Source organism: Globicephala melas, chromosome 9 (assembly GCF_963455315.2).
Source record: "Globicephala melas chromosome 9, mGloMel1.2, whole genome shotgun sequence".
Lineage (NCBI taxonomy): Eukaryota > Metazoa > Chordata > Mammalia > Artiodactyla > Delphinidae > Globicephala > Globicephala melas.
The window spans coordinates 240428-255546 of record NC_083322.1 but is presented as its reverse complement, the minus strand read 5'-3'; the positions used below and the strand labels follow the sequence as shown (position 1 = coordinate 255546).

The 15119-nt window shown below is 48.4% G+C and overlaps 1 protein-coding gene across 2 annotated transcripts in view; it reads left to right on the top strand.

Annotated features, from left to right (window-relative positions):
- Positions 1-15119, top strand: part of DYNC2I1 (dynein 2 intermediate chain 1) — a 44229-nt gene that overhangs the window by 11160 nt on the left and 17950 nt on the right. Inside the window, exons 4-11 of one of the 2 annotated variants that reach the window (XM_030854384.2) lie at positions 2770-2861; positions 4956-5246; positions 5496-5551; positions 6861-6915; positions 9538-9603; positions 12182-12259; positions 12814-13033; positions 14173-14275. In XM_030854384.2, coding sequence (XP_030710244.2) covers positions 2770-2861; positions 4956-5246; positions 5496-5551; positions 6861-6915; positions 9538-9603; positions 12182-12259; positions 12814-13033; positions 14173-14275 — 961 coding nt within the window. The remainder of the gene's footprint in view (positions 1-2769; positions 2862-4955; positions 5247-5495; positions 5552-6860; positions 6916-9537; positions 9604-12181; positions 12260-12813; positions 13034-14172; positions 14276-15119) is intronic. The other variant, XM_060305012.1, reaches the window with a different exon arrangement.

Below are 15119 nucleotides of genomic sequence, written 5' to 3'. Positions count from 1 at the left end.
TTTCAGTGAACAAAAGGAGTAACAGTTTTCTCATGATTTGCTGGAGTTTTACCATTGAAATATATTTTAGGTTTATTACCTCAATAGATCGTAATCCACGTTGTAAATAAACAAAAATAATGCTCTTTGATAAAAAAGAATTCCTCAAAAGTGTTAGCTTTAAGCCGTATTTAAATATTATTTGTCCAAATTCCTAGGCATTCTAAGGTAGAGGTACATAACTTTTTCCTCCCCAAAATGGAAATAAGTATCTTCATTATTTTTTATTATGCAAATAGTGTCTGCTTCCTATAAAAAAATTCAAACTAGCCAACATAAACAAAAAAGGAACATATGAGAAGAGCATGTGGTGACTCTTAGAATCCTCAGGCTGTGAACACGATGGGACTAGGACCTCGGTTTGTGGCCCCTGTTGGAGTGTGTCCCTCCTGTGCAGGGGCTCAGGCCCCGAGGACCCGAGTGTGCATCTCTGCCAGGCCGAATGCTGGGGCAGAGCTGGGGTTAAGAGGGTTATCTCTAATTAAGTTTAACACTGACTACCTGACTATCCATTGCCTCTCTTTAGGATTATTATTTTGATGTTCTTGGTATTTTTAAATTTAATTAAATTTTTTATTTTTAAAATAAATTTATTTATTTATTTAGTTATGGCTGTGTTGGGTCTTCGTTGCTGTGCACAGGCTTCCTCTAGTTGCGGCGAGCGGTGGCTACTCTTCGTTCCTCTGCATGGGCTTCTCATTGTAGTGGCTTCTCTTGTTGCGGAGCACGGGCTCTAGGCACGTGGGCTTCAGTAGTTGTGGCACATGGGCTTCAATAGTTGTGGCACACAGACTCAGTAGTTGTGGCACATGGACTCAGTAGTGGCTCGTGGGCTCTAGGCATGCGGGCTCAGTAGCTGTGGTGCGCAGGCTCAGTAGCTGTGGCACACGGGCTCAGTAGTTGTGGCTCGTGGGCTCAGTACTTGTGGCACGCAGGCTCTAGGTGTGCAGGCTTCAGTAGCTGTGGCACGCGGGCTCAGTAGCTGTGGCACGTGGGCTCAGTTGTGGCACGTGGGCTTCAGTAGTTGTGGCATGCGGGCTCAGTAGTTGTGGCACGTGGGCTCAGTAGTTGTGGCTTGTGGGCTCTAGGCGTGCGGGCTTCAGTAACTGTGGCACGTGGGCTCGGTAGTTGTGGTGCACGGGCTCAGTAGTTGTGGCTCACGGGCTCTAGAGTATAGGCTCAGTAGTTGTGGCACACAGGCTTAGTTGCTCCACGGCATGTGGGATCTTCCTGGACCAGGGCTGGAACCTGTGTCCCCTGCACTGGCAGGTGGACTCCTAACCATTGTGCCCCCAGGGAAGCCCGGTACTTTTTAGTAATACAGTCTGTTTTGGTTTCAGATCAGTCCTTTGGTCTGCTGCCTGATCTGGATTTTCAGTGCAGTGTTGAGTGGGCTGCTCTGGAGAGACTCATTGCACAACTAGACTGACGGTCCTCCCTCCTCCCCTGGTTGTTTTCGTGCCTCTTCCCTCGTCTCCTCTGTGTCTCCCCTGGATCCCCGGGGCCCTCCCTTCCTTCCTTAGGTCAGAAATTCTGACGATCATCCTGACCCCCCACTCTTTCTCTCCCGTCTCTCGGAACCCACCCCTTCACTCCTGTGTCCCCCCAGGAGACCCCCACCGGTTGTTTTGATCTTGTGTACCCCAGGCTCCTAGAAAGTGGTCAGGTTTGGTGAATACTTTTGTTTTTTTGTTTTTTTTATAAATTTATTTATTTACTTATGGCTGCACTGGGTCTTCGTTGCTGCGCGCAGGCTTTCTTTAGTTGCGTCAAGCGGGGGCTACTCTTTGTTGCGGTGCGTGGGCTTCTCATTGCGGTGGCTTCTCTTGTTGCAGAGCACGGGCTCTAGGTGTGCGGGCTTCAGTAGTTGTGGCACTTGGGCTCAGTAATTGTGGCTCGCAGGCTCTAGAGCGCAGGCTCAGTAGTTGTGGCACACGGGCTTAGGTGCTCCGCGGCATATGGAATCTTCCTGGACCGGGGCTTGAACCCGTGTCCCCTGCATTGGCAGGCATATTCTTAACCACTGCGCCACCAGGGAAGCCCCTGGTGAATACTTCTGGAGTGAATGAACTTTGTTTCGATGATCTCTGTATGTTGAATTTTGTCCTCACCTTTAAAAATGTGGATTCTTTTAGTTTTAAGCCTAATAACTTGGTGCAAATTCAAAAATGAAAGTCTAGTTTTTCACTATTGAACGGGGCTGCAGGCGTCACCAGTGACTGAGGTGGCTCTATTGGGCTCCCCCATGGCAGGGAGAGATCATGGGGTGGGGTGGGTGCACCCACCTGCATCACAGGGCCTCCTGCATCCATGTACCCCAGGCAGCAGGGCTGTGGGAGACCCGGGGCGGGGGGCCATCCCCCAGTCATCCGAAGCCGCCTTTTCCCTGCAGATGAATGAAGCAGTCTGCCCAGCTGGACTGGACTTTGCTTCCCTGAGCATCTCAGTCCAGGGCAGGAGCCCCAAAGGCCTGTGTTTGGGCCGGGGCTCCTCTCGGGTTCCCAGGCGTTCCTCTGACATGCTTTCCAGGTTTCCTTCTTCTTTATTCCATTTTAAGTTTAGATTCTAGAACTTTCCATTCTTGAGATTGGAGAATGTGTTTTAATTAAAGAATATGTTTTCATATGTGTTACTGTGTGATATCTACAGTAAAGACTGCAGCAGGATGTTAGAAGATATTTTTGCTGTGCTAAAGTTTGAGAATGTTAAAAGTCCGTTTTATTTTTGTAGTAAGTAAAGCAAGAATTGCAGAGGGGGAACGGAGAGATGAAGACTCTGAGAGAGGAGATGAGGAGAGAGAAAGAAGATACCGAGAAAGAAAGGTACGCAGGGCGAGGCCTGGGAGGGGCTCCAGCTGCAAAGCTCAGGGCGCTCAGGCACAGGCGTTAGAGGGCTTCTGGAAAATACTGTAAAACGGAATCTAAGACCTAAGACAGTTCTCAGGCACTAAGTTCTCACAGGCAAGTGTGTTTCTCCAATTCCAAGAGTACACCTTGGTTATCTTGGAAAATTTACAAAATGCAAATAATAATAAGAGAAAAAATAAAAAACAGAGATAATTACTGATAATGTTTAGCTATATGCCCTATAGGTTTATGTACATATGTTCATATAAGTGTATGTGTTTGGATATGTACATAGAAACTTTATTTTCTTAAGTTGGATTTTTACTGTTTTATAACTGTTTTGATACATTTCGAGCATTTTTTTCTAAGCTGTCATATCTGTCTATAGTATTTTAATACCTGCATAATACAGTATTCAATGATGTTTTCTGGACACATCTGCTTTTTTTTGGATACTTACGTTGCTTCTAAATGTCTTTGGTAAAGACATCCATGGTATAAACTTTTTGCATTTATTCATAATTATTTCCTTATGATTAATTTCTGGAAGTGAACTTGCTCGATCAAAGTAAGTGTTACCCCATTTGTTTTACATTAGACTGTAATTGTTCATACATCAGAGTGTGATTCCCCATGTCCTAAGCAGCAACTGGGCATTATCATAATTTTTAACATTTGCTAATTTGATTCAGAAGCAGAGGGTATTTTTAAAAAATACTTATTTTTATTTATTTATTTGGTTGTGCTGGGTCTTAGTTGCGGCAGGTAGGCTCCTTAGCTGTGGCTCGCTGGCTCCTTAGTTGTGGCATGTAACTCTTAGTTGCGGCATGCATGTGAGATCTATTTCCCCGACCAGGGATCGAACCTGGGCCCCCTGCAGTGGGAGCACAGAGTCTTAGCCACTGGACCACCAGGGAAGTCCCCAAAGGGCATTTTATAAAAGGGTTTATTGTCCTATTATTAGTTACTACCTGTGTATGTCTGCATACTTGTCTAGTGGGGGGTATTGTTAACTTTAAGAGTACTTTAAAGATGAACTCTCTGCTAGTTATATATGTCAGTGTTCTGTTTGTTCTACTGTGCAATCGTTATTTTTATAAGTAAGTTTAAAGTTATGAAGTAGTCAGGTCTGTCTTTCCTTATTTCTGTTGTTGTTGTGATGCTTGGAGAGCCCTCTTCCCCACGCTGGTGTCATGTAAGGAGTTGCCTGTGTTTTGTTCTGGGTCCTCATAATTTTTTAACGGTAAATCTTTAATTCCCTTCGAATTCAGTCTGTGATGGGTGTGCAGGAATCTAACTTCACACCTGAGGAGCTTCTCCATGTTTCTCTTTGGGAAGGTTATCCTGGTGGCCATGAGCAGAGCGGGTGGGGGCTGGAGGGGATGGAACCACGGGGAACAGAGGCGGAGGAGGCCCTGAGTGAACGGAGAAGGACGGTTCAGTTTGGGTCCTGCTGAGACATGGTGGTGATGCTCCCCGAACCGGGCGCTCATGACCCACTGTGTAAGCTCGCAGATCGCTGCCTTGTGGCCTCGGCACCCGTGGTCCCTGGACATCCCTGGAGGCTTGGGAGATGCAGGGATGGCTGAACCATCTCCCTGCGGGTGGGGGCAGACATGTGAGCTGTGTGCCATGAAGAGAGGCGCAGTGTGCGCCCACGAAAGCGGATGTCCTTCCAGACAAGTCACATGGCTCTCTCAGGAGGGCCTTGCGTGTTGGTAGCGCTCAGGACGCGGGGGAGTCGAGGAGAGGGCGGCAGGAAGGGAAGGGTGTCCGCCATGCAGAGGAATTGGGACGATGCTCCTCCTTAGGGTGAGGCTGCTGGCTGCGCTGTCTGTTGTCGTGTGTGTGTGTGTGTGTGTGTGTGTGTGTGTGTGTGTGTGTCGGGGGGGGGTGTCTGCGTGGTTTCCTTTCCCATCGCCAGGTGAGTATGGGAAGGTGCCCGCGGCAGGACAGGGGAGTGAGAGCCAGGTCAGCTCTGTGTCTTCCCCTGTGTTTGCTGTAATGTGTATATAAGACAGCAGGCGTCTGTTTTATACGCTCATGTGTTTTTCAATGTCACGTCCAAAGTTGCAGTATGGTGACAGCAAAGACAATCCTCTCAAGTATTGGCTTTATAAGGAAGAAGGTGAAAGACGACACAGGAAGCAGAAAGAGCCAGACAGAGAAAAGAAACATCGAGAAAAAAGCAGCACAAGGGAGAAAAGAGAGAAGTATTCAAAAGAAAAAAGCAATTCATTCTCTGACAAGGAAGGGGAAGAAAGGCATAAAGAAAAACGCCATAAAGAAGGCTTCCATGTGGACGAGGAGAAGCGCCGAAGCAGCGTGGGCAAGAAGGAGCACAGGAGGAGGGAGGCCGAGGTACCATTTCCTGACGCGTCAGCCCCCTCAGAGAAAGGCGCATCCCCTTTTGGTGTACCTTATTCATCTCCCTTATGTCAAACCCCTTATTTACTAAAGAGAGGTTGTAAAAACCGTTATTTTAAGAGATGCCTGTAACATCGATGCTGTTGTTAAATTTTGAGCTCATGACTTCTTTTACAGAGCTCACTAATTATGGTTAATTCATTATGATATACTAATTAATGGTTATGGAATTTTTTTTGATAGAATGGTGAATGCAGAAATCGAGGTGCAAGTTCGAAGAGAGATGGGACTGGAAGCGAGTAAGGAATATTCGTCCTTTGGTTGTTTATTCTGTTTACAACACAGTTCTCACACAGTGCTTCAAAATGAATTTTTCTTGTTGGGCCTGATTAGGGCCAGTAAGTGAGAATAAATTATAGATGCACCTCATTTACTCTCAATGCAAGCCCTCTAAATTGTATTTTTGGTGTACTCGTGGAGCTTGGAAGCTTGTTATATCAATGAATCATTAGTCCTGTTCTGCCTTTTACATACTTGCTCATGCAGCATTAGACTGTCCACCCTCACGTGGGGGACCGATTCGCTTGGGAGTCTCTGCTTTGCGAGGGGAGAGCGTCTGCAGGTGGGCTGTTGGGCACCTTTTACCGGCCTGTGGTTCACCTCCCCTAAACACTAAGCGCAGACACGCCCGCAGACCACCGCTGCCCAGTGTTTGCAAGTCAGACAAAGGCCAGGGCATTGGCCAGGCCGCTGCACATCTGCATCTTCCCTGGGATGTTGGGTGGCCCTTTGGAGCCTCATCTTTTCTGGTGAAGCTTGGATGATACCTATTTTGTGCAGTTCATGAAGATTACAGATTAGAGTTTGTGTGTAAACCCTCATTTTGTATATGAGCTCTGCGTTATAATTTGTTCTTTGTGACAACTATATTTGGTAATTCTTTTTCGCAGATTAGGAAGACTCAGGTTAAATGCCTTGCCCAAATTCTTACAAGTTTGAACAAAGTTAGTACTTAAACCTGGGGGTGCAGATTCCTGGATTTTATATTGCAGATCTGCTGGAATGCACAGTGAAGCTTTTGCTTGGTTCTGTATGTTTTTAAACATATGCTATATTGAATTGGTATGAATGTAAGTTCCAAAAATTGAAAATCAACTTGCAATTTTGAAAGCCTTTATTTTAGGTCCCAGGTAAACATATAAAATATGATTAAAGAATAGAACATATTTCAAGGTAAATCTTTCTTTTGGAAATACAAATATTATATTAAACACAAAATAACATTTGGGAGCTTCTCTAATAAAATTACAGGAATATTCTAGAACTCTTATAAGGATATAGAGTCATACACAAACACAAGTTTGTTAAAACATAGTTTCTTCTCTCTCTTCTGAAGATATTTCCTATCTTGTACTACTGCTGAAATAGTAAAAATAGTTTAAAAAAGGATTTAGTATTCATAGTTCTAACATAGCGTGCTTTGCAATATGCCAGACTACTGCCATTCTTAATCATATCAATTGCTGAGCCTTCACTGGGATGTCAGTGTTTTAATTTTCAAGTCTTTGTTTAAAATTAATTTTGATTTTGATCATATTTGCTTCCTAGGCATGCAGAGAATTTAGAGAGGAATAATGGGAAAGATGAAGACTCCAGAAGGAAGGTAAGACACTTCACACTGATTCTGTTATGCAGTGGGCGTGGTCCTGCGACTCAGACCCTGAGGCGGGCCTTGTTTGCGGATGGCTTATTTGATTGGCTATTCCAGGAGGCACATAAGAGATACATTTTAGATTAAAAGACTCAAATGGATTAAAAGTAAAAAGATGGACAAGGTAAACCATCAAACAGCAGCTGTAACAGAGCTTGAGTGGCTGGACTAGAGGTGGAGGAACGTATGGTAGTAATAAAATAATTAGCTTGCAGGAAAATGTGACATTTATAAATGAACATGCACCTCACAAAAGAGACACAAAATACGAGAAGTAAAAACTGACCCAATTAAAGGGAGAAATAGAAAATTCAACAGTGATTGAGACTTCAGCACCCACTTTCACTAATAGAATGACAGCATTTCATGCTAACAGATTAGACAATTTAGATGAAAGGGAAATTCCTGGAAGATATAAATTGGTGAAATTGCCTCAAGAAGAAACAGAAAGTCTGAGTAGATCTGTGGTTAGTAACAAAATTGTGTTAGTATAGAAAATCTCTCCACAAAGCGACCCAGGCTCAGATGACCTCACTGGCGAATTCTGTCAAACATTTGTTATTATCACTGACACCCTCATGGCCCTGCTCCTTATGTAGTTGTTTCATGTTCTGGACTAGGTGTGCGAGCACGTGTTTGTGTGCGCGTGTGTGTATACTCGAGAAGCACATGCAAGTCATAAGGTGTAATGTTTCATGTTCTGGACCACGTGTGCATGTGTATACTCAAGAAGCACGTGTCGGTGATACGGTGTCACTCAGGACACCACAACTCCCAGTCTTCATCTTGTATACCATTTTCATAATTATCATCAGAAGAGTCTTCATAATGATTCTTTGGTATCTCTAGAATTGTATACTGTGGTGTTAAAATTATTATCAAACCGCTTCCTCGGTTTTTGTCTTATAGATAATGCGGCAAGCAGATTTTGGCTTCTGTTACCTGTGAAGAATAATCGTTTTCTCTCTCTGATAGTTGTCTGAAACCCTGGCCTGTGAGATACCTGTCCTTAGTATCTCGTGCCATGTCTTTACAGACCTTTATTCCATGTACATACACAAAAGCACGGTAATCTTTCCTAAACCAGGTCATGCGGCATGTATTGTTTGATGTGAGGATGTTTTATTCACTCAGTTTGGGGCAGTGGTTGGATTCCTTACTGTCTAGCTGTAGCCACACCTTAGAAAAAAAAGTTAGCCTTACAAATAATTCTTCCCACATAATCTTTTTTTCTATATTATCTTTCACAATCCTATTTTGATATATATATTTGGGGGATTTGAATGCCTTTTTTTGTTTTATATGCACATACACCCCATGCAGCATATACTGTTTTTCCTAATTTGTTGTGGAAACCCCTCCAGTTCTGATGATACAGATCTCCCTCCTACTTTTCGAGGGTAAATTTCTTTCTTTCTTTCTTTCTTTTTTTTTGCTTTTTAGAGAAGGGCTTTTATTTATTTTATTTTATTATTTATTTTTGGCTGCATTGGGTCTTCGTTGCTGCACGTGGGCTTTCTCTAGCTGTGGCGAGCAGGGGCTACTCTTTGTTGCGGTGCGCAGGCTTCTCATTGCGGTGGCTTCTCTTGTTGTGGAGCACGGGCTCTAGGCCCGCAGGCTTCGGTAGTTGTGGTACATGGGCTCAGTAGTTGTGGCTCACGGGCTTTAGAGAACAGGCTCAGTAGTTGTGGCACACGGGCTTAGCTGCTCCGCAGCATGTGGGATCTTCCCGGACCAGGGCTCGAACCCTTGTCGCCTGCATTGGCAGGCGGATTCTTAACCACTGTGCCACCAGGGAAGCCCTAAATTTCTTGAACTGGAATTATTGGATGAAAATATATAGTTTTTAATGTTTTCCTTCTGTCTCCCAATGTTTTTGGTAAGTGTTAGCGTTGTTCACTAGACTTACAACGTGAGCCACGTTTGTAATTTTAAATTTTTGGTAGGCACCTTAAAAAAGAAACATAAAATTAATTTGAATAACATATATAATCCAACATTTCTGAAATATTATTCTTTCAACATGTAACCGATATAAAGAATTATGAATGAGACATTTTACATTCTTCCCCCTGAGAGAGCCCGGCGGTGATTTTGAAGATGTTTGGCAGCTCGTTCTGGCTTATGATTGGGTCATATATTTTATAGCATCAACATGCTTCAGCATTTGTGGAGAGCCCATAATATGCCAGAATAATTTTATGGACACGTGGAAAACTGCTCATTTTCTTCATGGTGATACGCTGTGCACTCCCCACTCTTTTGCACCAAATGGTTTTGAGCAGTGACATCTGAGAGCTGTGCCTTCCTGGGGCCAGTGACCACAGCAGGATGGCCAGCTTCTCCCGTTTTACCTGCCGCCTCACTGGCACAAGGAAGAAGGTTCACAGTTCTCCCCATTTCTTGGAAGAGAAAACCAAGGCCCAGAGAGGCTGAGTTCCTGTGTGAAGTCGCACCACCAGTGCCCCTCTGAGCCAGGACCTGCGTCCCCATGAGAGGGGGGGTGGGCCCTGTGGCTGCCCTGGGACCCTCCCTCTGTCCCTCCGCTCTGACCAGCTGTGCTGTGTCCCCCAGCATGGCCGCGAAGAGGGCCCCTCGGCGTGGAAGCTGGCCTGGAGGCAAGGGAGTGAAGAGGCCTTGGTAAGGAGAGGACGTGTCTCTGCTTCTGTCCCAGCGCACGCTGTCACTCGTGTCCCGGCTCTCGCGGTGTGTTTCCTGGGGGTGATACCCTCCTCTTTTTAGGCAGCAGGACGTTAGGACGGAGGGGGAGGTGCATGCTTGCCCCGCGCTGCCCTCGGGTGTGCGGCTTCCTGAGGAGCGTGGGCTGGATGCGTCCTCAGCCTTCTCGTTGCTCTGCGTTGAAAGCAGGTCTGGGGAGAATGGAAGAAACTGAACAGAGGCATCACAGAGACAGTTCTGGCCATCGTCAGTGAGACATATTCCACGTAGCAGATAATTTTCAAAAACAAAAGCCAAAGCAGAGGCAAAGGAAACGGCCCTCCTCCTGTAAGAGGCCATTGGTGACGCCAAGGCACTCTCTCCAGAACTGGGGAGTGAAGCAGAAGACTGTGTGCTTGGGGCCCCCGTGGGAGGTGGAGGAACACTTCCTTGGCACCGTCCTCCTGTCTGCCCCTGACGGGCGCCCTGGGCACCGTGAGGCCCTGGGTGCTTGCCGAGTGATGAGTTGTCGGCACGCAGCGAGCTTGCGATGCTGTGAGTTTTGCTTAAAACTCCTGCATGACGTTTGTCTTAGTTTCTCTTCTCAATCAGCAGGGTCCTGTTTATTGGTACCGTTCACGTGGCATGTCACGCACCATAACGTACGGTGACTTTGTATGACGATGTGCTCAAAGCACCTGCTCGTGGGGCAGCTTTTTGGTCCTCTGGGCCTGCGGGGCACGTCCTTATCCCCGGGCTCAGAACCGAATGTCCACTTTGAGGCTCAGCTGGCTTCTCTGTGGCTCCGATCACTGACTTCCTGGCATTGGTCACCACACAGCAGGGCACTAGGTTCTGGAGAGAAGATGAAGCCCTTCCCGCCCCCTTCCTGAGCTCCAAGCTTGTCGGCCACTCCTGGACGGTCCACACTCCGCAGGCTCACCCTCTGCCCTCCATCCCCAACATCTATCCTGTGTGAAACCCGAAAGCCTGCGAGTCGTCTCCTTGCCCCTGGGCAGATCAGCAGTGCCCACCTCTGCAGCAGGCCTGCGGGTGGGTCTCACCTCCCCACGTCTGTCCTGCCTGCAGGCGCCAGGAATGTTTTGTTTCTTCCTCCAGGATGGAGACGGAAGCCCCGTCGGTGATTGAATTTGTGGTGCTTGGGGCATCCACCACGGGTGCTGGGGAGCTGTGTGGGTATGAAGCAGGTGTGGTGTGATCAGATTTCCTGCTCAGAAGGTTGTCTCTGAACTCCGAGGGCACGAGAGGGGACACGGCAGGGACGGTAGGGGCTAGGCTGGGGGGTGGCAGGGTTGGGGCGGAGGGCCGGCCGGTGGACGGGGAGAGCGGGGTCCCGCCGGGCTCCTGGTGTGTAGGCTTGTGCGCGGTGGAGGTACCATGTCACCAGTAAATCGGGTGAGGGGGAGCGGAGGTGGACAAGAGAAGGAACAGCCTTGGGGGAAAGTGTGAGTTGCCTGAACCTGTATTTCGTTTCTGCCACCTCCTGCCCTGGAGACCTGGAACGTCCTTCTGCTCCGTCTTCCCAGCACCCTCTTCCTCATCCCTCAGACCCAGACCGGCTCGGCCTGAGGGTGACACGTGCAGCTCCCCAAACCTACAGAGCACGACTGAGCACACGTCCACTGCAGGACTTACTCAGACTTCAGGGGAGCAATGGAGGCTGGCGGTGGTCAGTGATGGCCGGGCCAGGGGCAGAGCAGCCCGTCTGCTGCTCGTGGGGCAGGGCTGTGGGCTGGTCCTGGCCACTGGAGCTGTGGCGGGCCACACGGGACCTGGCTGGCGTGTGCTTGCGCACATGTGTCAGTGTGTCTGTTCTTAACTGCAGATGCTGGGCTGTGATCATGGGTGAGAGGCACAGTGGGGAAGGCAGTGCTGAATGCCAGTCTGTGGGTTATTTGTATAATACCTTCTCTCTTTTTTGTTTTTTAAAATTTTGTTCCATTGTTTTTTTTTTGGCTGCGTTGTGTCTTCGTTGCTGCGCGTGGGCTTTCTCTAGTTGTGGCGAGCGGAGGCTACTCTTCGTTGTGGTGTGTGGGCTTCTCATTGCGGTGGCTTCTCTTTTTGTGGAGCACGGGCTCTAGGTGCACGGGCTGCAGCAGTTGTGGCCCACGGGCTTCAGTAGTTGTGGCCCACGGGCTCTAGAGCACAGGCTCAGTAGCTGTGGCGCATGGGCTTAGTCGCTCCGCGGCATGTGGGGTCTTCCCAGACCAGGGTTCGAACCCGTGTCCCTTGCACTGGCAGGCGGATTCTTAACCACTGCGCCACCAGGGAAGTACCACACCTTTTTTCTTTAGCCACCAGAATTATGGAGGTTCCCCAAAAAGAATATGATTGTTCACTGTTTTCTCTTTCTGGCTATACTTATAAGTTAGGGTATTTCTTTAAAAGTTGTAATTAGGTTATGTTCATTTTATAGATATTTGCATTTTAAAATTAGCAACATCAAGTGAATCTGAGAAAACATGTATTTTCCCAACCGATCTGCAAGAGTCAACTTATGATTGAATATTTTAATTATATGTTTGATTTCTACCTCTAGGAAATTGAAAAGGAAGACATTGGCTTAGAAAATGCTGGAGCTGATGAATATGCAGCCAGTTTTGAAGATGATTTTGAAGTAGGTATAAAAATTTTAAATTTTCTCAGCTTAAAGATAATTTGTTCTAAAATCAGTAACTTAATAGTTTTTTTTTTTTCTTTCTGTTGCTCTCAATACTCCTTAGCTGTTTGATTTAGGTCTGGCACCTATAAAAAGTTTGCTGTATGTCTACCATTGCTGACCAATATGATGTAATTAAGTGGTTTTTCTATTTAAGCTATTGTTGGTGCACTGCAATCAAATGTGTACGTATATGTGCACGTGTGTATGCATATATATGTGTACGTCTACATGGAGTATACATGTAGCACACGTTTACGTGCACATACACTCCCATTCTCAGCACAAAGGCGTTTGCACGTTATTGTTCATTCAGAGCTCTCAGTGTACGTGGTTCTGTAGAGTTTATACAGATGCAGAAAAACAAACGCAGCAGTTCATACAGATTTGTGATGCAATGATGTGGAAATCTGTGAGCTGTAGAAGTCGCCCTGAGCCACACTGAGGACCACGTCTGTTTCAGGCTGTAAGCTGTGCGTTTTGTCCTGTGTGCGTGTCTGCTACGTTTGCAGGGCTACGAGGATGACTTTGAGGTCTGTGACGGGGACGATGACGATGTTGCACATGAGCCTGAATCAGAAGAGACAGCGGAAGAGCTTCCTCTGGCCAGAAGGAGGGAGATACAGGAAATTCAGAAAGCCATCCATGCAGAAAATGAACGGGTCGGCGAGCTGTCCTCGAAGCTGTTTGAGAAGCAAGGGCGGACGGAGCGTGGCAGGGTGCCGGGGCCGGGTACGTGAGTGCATGCTGGTCCCGTGTCGCTCCCGGCCCTTCCGCCCCCGTGACGGCGCCCGGCAGGTGCTCAGCGCGGGGGGCCTGGGCGCAGCCCTGCTCCTTCCCTGCGCTGTGTCGTCCGTCAGCTGCACAGGCTGCTGTTTTTCTGGAGGCCCGGGCGTGTCAGAGGGGCAGCGTGGCGGCACAGGGTCTGTTCCCCAGGGAGCTGTCCTCGCCCGGAGATTTTCTTTAGGAGATTGGAGATGTATTTCGCTCAGAAGTTCTTGGCATCTGGGTATGATAGGGCTACTTGTAAGGGTAGGAGAGTTCTTTTCATGAGCGCTCCTGACGGTCCTGAGTGCCAGGTGCTCTGAGGGGTGAGAAACAGGAGGCGCTCCGTCAGCAACCTGCTCGCGGCCTCCAGGCGGGTGCCCTGGCTCGGATCCGGCTGCGCCTGGCCGGTCTGCTCAAGCTGTGAGACGGCAGGGGAGGGCGCGCTCTTTGCAGGGGTTCAAACACGCCTCCAAGAGGAGTGAGAAGACAGAGTGCGATACACCTGGAGTAAATGTATAGACAGACGGGGTCGGTCTGCACGGGGAGCGCAGAAGTCCTTGGAGGGTAGAGGCAGCGGGGGCTGTGTGCGTGGGAGGGCGGGGCCCGCTGTCCGTCCTGGGGGCAGCTTTCGGCAGCCACCAGGCCAACGACCTCCGCACCCTGTGACCTGACGAACCCCCTGCCCGCGTCTGCCTGTTTTCTCTCTGCCACAGTGAGTGGCTGATGCAGCATTAAGCTGCATCTGTCTCTGTTCTTCAGTTGTTTTGTGCGTTCGCGTCTCAGCTCCCTTACCAGAGGACACACTTGGGGAGGGGGAGGGGGAGAGTGGGGCGGGAGTGGAGGACTGTCTTGTATGTGTATTCTTAAATAGTTCTAAACGTAGTGTGATTGGCACATGCGTAGGAAGTTTTGCTTTGTTGCTGCAAGTTTTAGATGACGGTAGCTGGAGTGGTTCTTAAATGCTCGTAGATGTTTAACACTAGTTATGTGTAAAGACCTTACTGAACATAATTGGTTTGCATGCTTCTGGCTGGTTTACTCTTGATTTCTTTTGCTTGAAGAAATGTTTCAGTGTCACGAAAACGCTTTTTGTGTGTGTGCAGCTGCAGACGTTTCCCCCTCCGAAACCCCTGCTTGTGGGATTTTCCTGGACTTTGCGACAGCCTCACGCCGCCAGAAGAGTCGGACTCAGGCCCTTAAGCAAAAGTAGGTGTGTTGGGAACTTTGCAGAAGGAATTAGGGAGTTTTAATACACTTTTCTTCAACATACCCTTAAAAATTAGCTCTTGTTTTGTTTTCACTGCTGGCGTTCAGGCACGTGATTTCATTTGTGCTCCGTTTCCCTTTGTCCAGATGTTGTGTCCTGGTGCGGGTGTGCAGTACTGTAGACAAGCTCGGCCCTAGCATTGGTGTTAGTTCCGGGGGGCCCTGGGAGCCCCCACGTCACGGCTGCGGCAGCGTCACAGTCAGGGGCCTGCGAGGCTGGTGGCCGGAACCCCGAGCAGAGAGTCGGCCTGGCCCAGCCTGCGCCTGTGGTGCTGCCCCCTCCTGCCCTGTGGTTGGCGTCACTCAGGGCCAGCGCTCTGTTTCTCGCGTGAGGAAGCTGGGGACTCGTGGGTGAAGAGCCCCACGCTGGCCCGGGCGCTGTGCCTCCCGTGTTGATGTCCTCCATGGGTGCCGCAGGCCAGTTGTGTAGACGATGAAGCGCAGGCCCCGGGTTAGCCTCCGGTGGAGGTGGATGTGAGCTTTGAACAGCCAGGGCCGCCAGGCGTCAGAGTCACACGACTGTGAACTCAGAAATTTGCAGAATTCCTAGATTCATGAAAGTGGAGAACAGAATCTCAGCCTGTGGTCCGCTGTACTAAACCCAGTACAGTCTGGGAGCAGATGTAAGAGTCCACCCAGATCTGGGATGGATGCAATAGGTTTAGAGAGAGTGGGATCGGCCAGGGAGACACAGTGGCGGAGCGGGCTCTCCCGCCCCCCGGGTCTCACGGCCGCCAACCTCTGCAGCAGCACGGCTCTTCCAGTGTCTTATCAGATGAAGGCG